The sequence below is a fragment of the Amblyomma mixtum genome, chromosome 5, assembly GCF_055824585.1.
Source record: "Amblyomma mixtum isolate Tamu chromosome 5, ASM5582458v1, whole genome shotgun sequence".
In the NCBI taxonomy this organism is placed as follows: domain Eukaryota; kingdom Metazoa; phylum Arthropoda; class Arachnida; order Ixodida; family Ixodidae; genus Amblyomma; species Amblyomma mixtum.
In genome coordinates, this window is record NC_143016.1 from 128311701 (window position 1) to 128322219 (window position 10519).

Below are 10519 nucleotides of genomic sequence, written 5' to 3' on the forward strand. Positions count from 1 at the left end.
AAAAGCCACCACGCAACTTTCGGGGGCCACTAAAGATGTGTGCCGGCACAGGTATTTGGTCTCTCTAAAACTAGCACAGAAAGTCTGGTGAAATGGGAAAGTGTCTGGCTCTTGTTGGACCAGTAACTACCCTCACCGTAGGTGAACCCTGGACCTCGAAGCATTGAACAGAAGAGTACTGTTTCGGTCACACCAGAGCTGCGGGTTCCTGCCATCCACATGTATTACTCCCGCTCAGATCCACCAGCGTGTCGAGATGAAGTGCCAGACGCTGCTCTGCCTGTGCGGCCTGTCGCTGGTGCCCCTGCTACTGAGCATCGAGGCCCGCAGCCTGGCCTCCATCCGGGAGAAGAGCGACGCCGTCGGACAGGTGACCGGGCGCACGGGGGGCATGCTGTCCCGCTTCGAGCCGCTCATCTCCAACATGGTGGTCCCCTTCCTCGTCGCCACCGGGGTCGTCAGCCTGGTGCGCATGGTGCCCTCCGTGGTGTCCCAGATCCCCAACGTGTTCGGGTTCGCCAAACGCCACGGCTACACAGAGCTGCCCCGCGAGGTGCTCGAGATTATGCAGATGCTGGATGGCGCCAACATCAAGTACGACGTGGTGAGTGCGTCGGAAACACATTTGCGTTCTGTGTCGCACTCGATCAGAGATTATCTTTGAAAGGAGAGGTATTTCAAATGCAACTTAGTTTAAACCAACGGCGACTGAGTCCCTGTCTTGTTATAGGACTAGCATGGATTCGTAATCGACAGCACAACCTTGAAATAAGATGTCAGTTGCCCCCCTAAAAGCCAAAAAAAAAAAAATGGGCTTTTTATCGCAGCGCTATAAGCACGGCAGGTACATTTACGTGTACTAGTGGACATTGTCCAAGCGCCTAAGCTAGGATGCAGCGGGCTTAGAAATTTGTGCCATAGACATGGTCATGTGACGCTACGTAGCACGCACTAAAGCTGACCTTATTTTTGACAAATTCCAGGGCTTTTAGTAGCGGTTTACAGGCGTACTGGAAGAAACGGAAACGGCTGCTCACCAAAAAAAACAGTCATCCAAAGCTTGCGCTGCATTTCAGTTTGCATTGCAGAAGAGAGCTAGTTAATATAAAGGAAAGTGCATATAATATCACGTTCCCACATAATTTTCCTAACGCTCAGCAGAAGCCGCTGTTGCTCTTGAATGTATAGTTTTGAAATATCGGCCTTGATCGAGGCTAGGTCTAATTGGTAATATTGGGATAACATTTGGTGGGCTTTCTGTTGCATTTCCGTTGCAACTCATAAACTCGTTGTCAGGACAATAGCACGTGTAGTTAGCAGTCCGATCGAACCTCTTTCGCCATTTTTTTTTCTTTAGTGCACTTGATCGAATCAAGAGTCATACTCGGGGACAACTTTTCTTGGCAGTGCTGCAGAGGGAGGGCAAAAAGACAGGCTTTGTCCCCCGTGCGGTGTTGTTCATTGTTCGGCTCTATAGCTTTCCCCCTTTCACCCATCCGCACCACTAGCCCTAACAATGAACAGTCCCCAAGGTACGGGCACAAAAGCCTGTCTCCTTCCCCTTCCTGCCTAGCCTATACTGTATTGTTGAAAAAAAAGGTGGCGGATTTGCGCAGTTAGGCCAAATGTGAATTAAGTAATCTAGTACTTTGGTTCTCATTTCGGTTCCGGTGTTCTGATCCACTGTTCATGGATGGAAGCTATTCGGATAGCGATAATGGGTTAATGACCGTAGATCTATGGGAGTCCTCGTACTGAATAGTTTGTAAAAGAAAAAGTTTTCTTGTATTCGTCAACGTGCAAACAATTACTCCGCACGATTATTATTTCTGCTTCCACAAGAACACACGTAATACCATAAGTGCAGTCGTTACGTCATTTATATTTTCTCATATTGTGAGGCGCATCCTTACCTGTTGTCCTCTCAAAATTCTATTCATCATATCAGTGTGCTTGCCGAGCGCATACCTTTATTGATAAAGCTGTGCTTGTCATTGTCAGCCTAACGAAGGAGGCCGTAAAGAATATAGCCGTGAAGGGACAACGACTCTTTCGCGAATAATGTATCTGAAGCAGTCATAATCAAGAATGTGCCGTCCTTAGTGACGGGGCTATAAAAGAACAATAAGTATTGTGGCCAATGGGTCGCCGAAATGCGAAGACGATCACTCGTGCATAGTGGCTGTACGATTCTTCGATGACAACGAGTTCAATATAAGGGCGGCCCATTTCTGCCAATGGCTCATGAAGTGGAGCTTGCGCCATACTCAGCTGGTCGGTCTGGCCATGAACTAAGAGGCATGTTTTCCACGGTCGAATCCTAGCTCGGTATAAGCTAACGACTACCATCGTCATAACGACGGTGATGGCAGCGGATAGTTAGAACGTATTCACCATCAGAGTAGAATCGGGTGGTAGCTGATGGTAGCCGTCTCTCCAACAGTAATAAGAAGCGGCCCTCTATCGGCCAGCAAGAGCATCGTGTAAGAAAAGGTTCAATATTTTTACACCCATTTCCACATGGCGGGAAATAAGTGCCCAAACGACGCGCAGTTCGCACCATCTGTAAACTCCTCTATAGCTCAGTTCTAGACGTTTCACGTCATGAAATTAAAACAACGCGGAAACAAGTATTTTGGGGCGAAGAGCCTAATTCGAGATTTTGTTAAGGCCAGAAAATTATGAGAAAGGGCTAAGTAGGGCTACGTAATGACTACAAACAATACAGTGCGCTCTCTCAGTTTTGGATGGCAGAAACACACAAACACTAATCTAATTTGAACAAAATCATACTCTGCGCACTTCTATGCTTCTATACTCCGTTTCATACATAGCTGTCAACGCTGCCAAAAGTACGAAAGTAGTCCTCTGCAAAAAACAAGCAAAATGTATCCGTCCGCCTCGCGTCGTGGCTGAGTGGTACGAAGCGCGCGCCTGTGTGTTCATTTTACAAGATGCCAAGGTTCGACTCCCGGCTTTTGCTGTTTTTTTTTCACTTTTTTTTATTTTTATTAAAATAATCATTAGGTAGAAAGTCGAAACTGTCAAACTCTAATGCCTACCTTGAAAAACACAGCGCTCTTTACTTGCTTCGAAGGGAAAAGGCACTGTATTGTATTGGCGACGGACGTGATTGCGAAGTGCTTTTCTCGGGCAATGAGCGACTTTTTAGCATGCGGCACACAAGGTGATCTTATTCCAGCAGAGAGACCTTCTTTCTTGAACCTCGCAACTGTCCGAGGGCTCACCCCGGTCACCTCGCCCACAGTTTCGAGAACATCACGCGCACTCTTCTCCGGGAAGCGCTTCCTTACGCTACAGTAAACGTTGACGATCACCTGCTTGCAGTCTTTCGAAATTTTCGGAGGCTTCAGCTTGGAGAATATGCGAGCAGGAGATGTTTTTAAAGCCGCAGTGGGCGAAGAAAACAAGCGAGTAGGAGATAGCGGTGCCATTTTCGCATTCTCGGAAACCGAAAGACGAAAGCAGACGACATCGCCGGCCAGCCTAGCGAAAACCTGATACAGGAGGAGCCGAAAAAAACCCAGAAAACTAAGGCACTCTGTTTTGAAGAACATTAAAGAAAAAGCAATCTTTCTGCAAAATAAAACACCATTATCATTATACTGCAATATTAACCAATAATAACTTTAATTTTGAGTTCTTTACTCTTTTCACTTTTGACGCACTACATTACGATGCGGACGAGGAGCGCGAACAGGCGCCGTAGCCTTGGCTGCGTTGACATCTATGTATGAAACGGAGTATACTTGCTGTGCGCATATTTCGACCTTGCTTCTGCTAACAGATATGCCGCAACAAGTCTTCAGTATCTTTTCAAGGGAGCCGAGTTATATCATAGATGCGCATAATCCCGGCTTATCTTTGTGCAATGCATCCAAGTTATGTGACAAAGCCGCCAATCTTGCCCGCAGGAGCCATTGCTCGGAGCAGCACTTCCGGTCGGTGCTCGTTCAATCCGGTCGTTTCTTTCAGTGAACCTCGCTTTCCCGAGAACAGAATATAATTACTGTGGCTGGCGTAGCTTTTAAGTAGTACATTGTTTCTAATACTCTGAAGCTTCGTCCGCATCGCAGTCTGTCATAACAAAATACCCGTTAGGTGACGACGGTGACGCCATCTGTTGGAAACGCCACCAGCCTTCTCGACAGTAATAGAAAACTGTCAATAAAAGTCCTTGCTCTAAATATACAACGTGAATATTTACTGAATTGCGCACAAGGACAAGAATATCACAGGAAAATCACAAGAAATCCTGTTGAATCAAAAGGATTCCGATTGCATTCGAGTGTCAAGCAGGTCGCAGGAGTCTGCTTTTCTGCGGTACATCGGTGGTCTGGAGCCAAGTGATCATGCTTGGTCACTAAGGGTGCGAGCGAAGCTCATAGAAAGCAAATGTGCGACTCTTCTTTAGTGGGAAGCATATACAAGAGCCCAATTAACGGAATAAGTGCAGTGTACAAAGAGCCACGTGCAAACGACACAGAACCTCCATGTCTTGGACACCGCTATGAACGTCAACATCGCGATCCGGTGGTTGCCATTTTTTTCTGGTGTCCTCCTACTAAGGTGGGCAGCCATCTGGACGGTCTGAGTCTGGGATGTCGTACATGGCTCTCAGTTCCGTCGTCTGTTTTCTTTAGTGCGCGAAAGCACCGACGTCGATTCTCGCAAAATCTCTTCCCTGAACGTGCGGCAATTGCATCAAGCTAACATTTCTATTTGGAATTAAAATTCGCAGCTCGTATAGGGTGACATAACGCGACAGTTATTGCGAACTGACGGCACCATAACAATAGCAAAACGACATAACCTTTGACTTGTTTTTCGACTATCTCTTGAGAGGCAGCTAGGCGGTGGCGCTCACTGCTTCCACATACAAAAAAAAATTAACTATTGAAACACAAACACGCGACTAAACACATCGCAATCGATTTCAGGCGCATATAGGAGATATCCTGAAAAGCTCCTCGAACTAATTATGTCAATAATTAATACGCAGTCCAGCAACCACTTCAATATCAAGTGTTCTTGGCTGAGCATCGATAATGTAGTCGGTAAGCCAGGAAGTTGGTTGTGTTTCGTCCTTCATAAAAGGAGCAAGTTTTTTCGGTGCTCAATTGACGCATTTACCGTGTGCGCTCACCTTCTTCTCTCTCTGACGCAGCAACAGCAGCCCCAGCACCACGCGTACCACACCACCAACCAGAGGTACCCCCTCTACCACCAGCAGCAAATCTACAAGGCCGCTGCCGCCGCCGCGTCCAGCAGCACCAAGCCGCAGAGCCAACAGGGCTGAGCCTGTTTTTCCCGTTGGACCAGATACCGGGCAGGGAACCCACAGCGAGCGACATAGCGAGGCCTGGGGCGACAGGAAGAAAAAGGCGAAGCATCAGGATGCGAACAGGGGCATTCTCGAGTCACGTCAGTCGGTAGCTTCGAGCACGGACGACGTGTCTCGCGCGAGTTCACTTCACCTCTGAAGTGTGACTTGGTAGCGTTTCTCATCTGCTTTGTAACTTCGGCTGGCCGAAAGAGTATTGGCTCATTGAGTGCGATTATGGTGGGGCTGTGTAATTCCAAGGGGCAACCGCGTCTTACACCAATGCCAGCGAGCATTGCAAGGACCAGTACAAAGTAACAGAGCTGTCTCTAACAAAGGTAAATGCAAAGTTGTTGCCGCGGTAACGGTTGCGCTGGCCTTTATTTTCAACGCTTCTAGGCCGCAGGCTTCTTTGGGTAATGAAGCATGTGACTGCTTAGTGACGTGTTTTGTGGGGCTGTTTATTAATAGCGCTGGATTGATACTTGTTGACGGAGCTGCGTAGTGCAGTTGTTTTTATTGTGTCAGTGAAGCGATGCCGCAGGTCTGCTTTAAGAACCTGAATCCCCTCACGAAATATTTTCTCAGGTAGAAAGTCACAGCATCGAACACTGAGACCCCAATTGGTTCATTGTCCTATCAGCTTTAGCAGGCATAACGACGAGTCAGGTTTCTTTGTTAACGAATTTAAGTCTTTTGTGACGTAGAGTTGAATAACCCAAACTTTGCGGCTTGGGGTGCCTCGCTACTGATCATATATTTACGTGTGTAGCCAGCGTTGGCCCTGCTTGCTTCGACACGTATTCATACCGCCATGTAGGCTTCATTTTTTCGCAGGTAGCCTCCAGTTTCGAACAGGGCGTCTGCCTTTACGACTATTGTAAGCGCAGAGCACTTTACGTGCTTCGTAACGCAGATGCCATGCGAAATGGCCACAAGTATTCATCTCGGTTGTATCCAATGGACGCGATAGGCTCTGAAGCATATACAGGAGCTTGCCAGTCAAGCTGAGTTGGTTTCGAGAGTGCAAGGCAGGCTACGGGTTAATGGTAACGAATAGTGCTATTAGACTGGAGCAGGTCGCATGTTTGTATGTAGGCAGCACACTATAAGCGTGAATGACTAGTGAGGTTAGAGTGCTTCCTAAGCTAGGCAGGCTTTTAGTTCTCATTGAAGCTGCGCTTCTTTTATTTTATTTTCGAGCTCTGTGTCAGCTGTGCTGAAATCGTTAGAGTGCTTTGTTTGTCAGTGGCGTCACAAGTACCTTCGTAATCCCACCGTCCGCAGTCGTACGTGAGCGGTCGCGTTTCTTTTTGCTCTTCTTGTGTGTCTCTCTTTCTGCATACTTCTTTTGTTTTGTGCTGTGTGTGGTTGTAAATAGTTGTCGTTATTTATTGCACGCGAGTAATGCAGCAATAAAGGTTTCCTAATCAAACGGGTGGCCTTGTGCCGACTTTTTGGGCTTCCGCGCGCCACCGTCATTGAATAAACATGAGAAAGTTTGCGTACTCCGTTATGTTTTCGAGTGCGGCTGTCTGGTCAGGTAAGTTAAAAATGTCAGTAAGTATTCGTTTCTTACAGCTGATAAATAGAAAAGTACCTGTAGCATGACGTGTGTGAGTGTGTGTTTTTTATTGCATGTCATTATTTCAAAAAAGCAAGCAATACAGAGATCAGATGCAAAAAAGAAATGCAGCAAAGGTCCCGAAGTACATGACTGCAGTGGGACCTTCATAACTGAGTAATAATAGTTAAAAAGTCCGAGCGCAGGGTAAAGGAAGGGCAGGTAGAAAACTGAAAACATATAAATAAAAAATTAAGAAAGAATAGGATAAAACTTTGAAAACAGCTATGAAACAAGACGAATATAGATTGATTGGTACGAACTGAAGAAGAACCATATTCAAAAGATGTAAATACCAGCAAACTGTAAAACATAGCAATAGAATACCAGCATTTGAAATATGAAAAAAATAAGATGAGGTCATTTATCAAATTACCCAATTTTAATAAAAACAATCGATGATACTTTTGAAACAAAAGGAGAAGGTGTCAAAATCTAACGTGTTTCCCCATTATTTAAAACGTTATCAGATATCTGAATATTGCTAGGTATAATGGAATTACAAAGGCCAGTTTTGATTATCCAGCTTACTCGATGATTAATATTGTATTCTCTGGCCCTTCAAGGTATACTTTTTCCCATTGGTGAAGTTAAGAAAAACGGTGATTGAGAGCTAAATATAACATGACGGAAGCATTGTCCTGAATTCGCGAAAGAATTGACTGAATATACATTTAGGTCACACTCAGGAAGCGCAGGCATGTAAACGCAATAAAACTGATGATAGCTGAGCGAAAGTGAGAAAGATGAACAATGATTGCTTACCAACGGAAAATTAATCGGAAGTTTATCTGACGTATTCAAGCAACGATAATAAGCATTGTAATGTTTTACTCTGTTCCCTGGGTAAGAGACACCAGTCATAACTATCATAAAACGGCATTATTTTAGAATATACAGTAAAACAATGACGTGTATATTCTGGTTCCAACTTGTACACGCTTTTAGAGCTCAAACGGATGGCGTCGAAAGGAACAGATAATGTCAACGTTTTTCTAGTCTTATAAAACTGAAAACTTGCCGTGAAATGTTCGCCATTTTTTTGTTGTTGTTGTTGTTTCGAGTTACGAGGTAAACATTCCAAGTTAAAGACGATATACTCGTTCCGGTAAGAAGGAAAATAAAATTTGAATTAGCTGTCCCTGAAACAAAGAACAGCGAATAGCACAGCTTTGAATAGCCCATAAAAGTTTCTTGTCGATAAGGTAAGGAAGAAAAGCATACATATGTTACGTGTAGAAGTTTTCCGCGTCAGATGAAAACGCAGTCACTATTAGGCGTTCAAAATCTGAAAATAAACACCGCCCAAAATGTACTGTATTCAACATACAGGAACTGATTTTTTTTTCAGCGAACAACCTCTAGGTGAAGCAAGGATCACTTAGGGAAAGCCTATTACTGAGCGACATGCATGTGAGGCCAGTTATATAACTTTCAGGATGTCAACGTATGTTACACGCAGTTTTCGTCTCTTCTTTAGTCCTCCATTTAGTTCTGTTTATTTTTCTGAAGATAAAGTGCAAGAAACACACAAATTTAAAGTGCTGCCAAAAAAACTGGCCAAACTAGGCTACGGCTGAGTTAAGCCAGTCGGCGAGAGCTGTCATGTCCCTTCATTTTTCTTCTCCATTTTCTTTCTCTCTTTCTTTCCTTCTTTCTTCCTTTCTTTCTTTAGATATTTATTTATTTCTTCCTTTCTTTCTTTCTTTCTTTCTTCCTTTCTCTATTTCTCTCTTTTTTCCTTTCTTTCTCCCTCTCTTTCTCCTTCTCTCTTTCTTTCTTTCCTTCCTTATTTCTTTCTTTATTTTTATTCTCTTACTCTTGGCATTGCTTGGATCTTGCTCTGGTGCGCTTTGGCTTGGAGCCGATCCCCTTAGTTGGCTTGGCTTGGCGACGATCCCCTTACAACGCGCTTCAGTTAAACTGCAAGTAAGAGTGGGCTGCCATTAAAGGCTCACGCCGTAAAAGGTAATCAGAAGCATCTTCTTTGTATTGGACCAGAGGCAATTGCCCCATAACTAACAGAGCGTTTTAGCTTAGCGCCATCCTCGATACGCTGCTGCGATCCGTTTCCGTGGGCAGCTATTACCACTCGAGATATAAAAAAAGGGAGGCGATCGGGCTGTACTGCACAGTGCGGATGGTAAGTTTTTCGACGGCGGAACTAACCACCGACTCGACGAAGGAATGCTCGATCAAATACCTTTAATTACCTTTTTCCCAAGCATTTGACTCCGAAGAAAGCCGAGCACCAGTTCGAGGGAAAGCTTGGACCCGTTAGGAAATCGGTGGGCATCCGGCGACACCGGGAATCGAATTCTGCACGCCCCGGAATGCGAGGCGTATGCTCAAACCACTAGGCCACCGCTGTGGTAAAAAGGGCCACGAATGGGCTTTACCACAACAGCAACTCAAAAGTGCAAGCAGCTTGGTAGATGGACAATAATGCCGCGAATGTTTGTAGTATTTGTTTGTTCATTCTTCAGAGCTGATGGCACGCCGCTTTATCGCTTTGTTTGGGATGCAAGAAGCGCCTAGATTTATCTCAATTGATTGCATCCAGGTGGAGCCGACTCTACGTTGTTCCAGAGTGTTCTAGTAACTTCCCAAGCTTTATCTCGAAAGTTCGCTGTCAGCTTTAAAAAGAGCACGGCCGATAGCGGCGGGCATTCTGTTCGACGACCGCCGAGCACGCTTGTTGCTACGCCACCGCCGAGGGATTCAGTTCTTTGCGGGCGCAGGTCAGCCCAAATAAAGTTTCGTTTAGGAGCCATTCTCGCTGTTTTCCTGTTCACCGGACTGCAGTCACCACTACGGGACAATAACGGAAAGCAGTGGGTTTATTAGATGCAGAGCGTGATGCACGCCAGATTACGTGACGTCACCACACAGCGCTGACATCAAGGGCTGACTTGCACCTGGTGACTCGTCGGGGGCTTCGGAGTGTGGCTGGCGCGTCAGAGGCTTGCAAGCCCCCGTGATTACTAGTTGCGTAGCTAGGCCGCCTGCCGACGTCACAGCCTCCATTGCTATTTTGTCTCCGTGCTGTTCTGTCGCCCCACAGTCTTTTGTGTGATATAGTTATCGTATCACCTTCGCGATCCAAGTTATGAGCTGTCGTAGTATGCAGTGGCGTAATTAATTTACCGTTATTGGTTCGGTGTAACAATTACTGCTACAATACTTAATGAAAAATACAAGAATCTGTAAAGATTTAAAAAAAAATCACCCGGTCTAAACTAATGCATGCGGCACGTTCGTGTAGTTTGATGTGTATACACTCGAGCTCGGATATATTGAACCCGGATATGTCGAATTATTGGTTATATCGAACACGCAGATAATCCCCTTGAAAATCCTATGTAACAGTATGGGCAGGTCGCGCAGTATACTGAACTGCAATTTCACCGGTCGTTCGATGTATCGAACTGCGTGCCGTGCCCCTGATAGTGGCTCTTCTCCTAACAACACTCTTCGATCTCACCGTAAAACAGCGCGCTTACACGGGACGAAGAAAGAAGACACGCACACACACAGCACTGATCCCTTCG

General features: G+C 45.6%; 1 protein-coding gene across 1 annotated transcript; it reads left to right on the forward strand.

Annotated features, from left to right (window-relative positions):
- Nucleotides 1–256: 256 nt before the first annotated feature.
- On the forward strand, nucleotides 257–5320 carry LOC149343682 (uncharacterized). Its single transcript, XM_089542437.1, has 2 exons — nucleotides 257–604; nucleotides 5189–5320. Exons 1-2 carry the CDS (start codon nucleotides 257–259, stop codon nucleotides 5318–5320), a joined length of 480 nt encoding a protein of 159 aa, XP_089398563.1.
- The last annotated feature ends 5199 nt before the right edge of the window (nucleotides 5321–10519 follow it).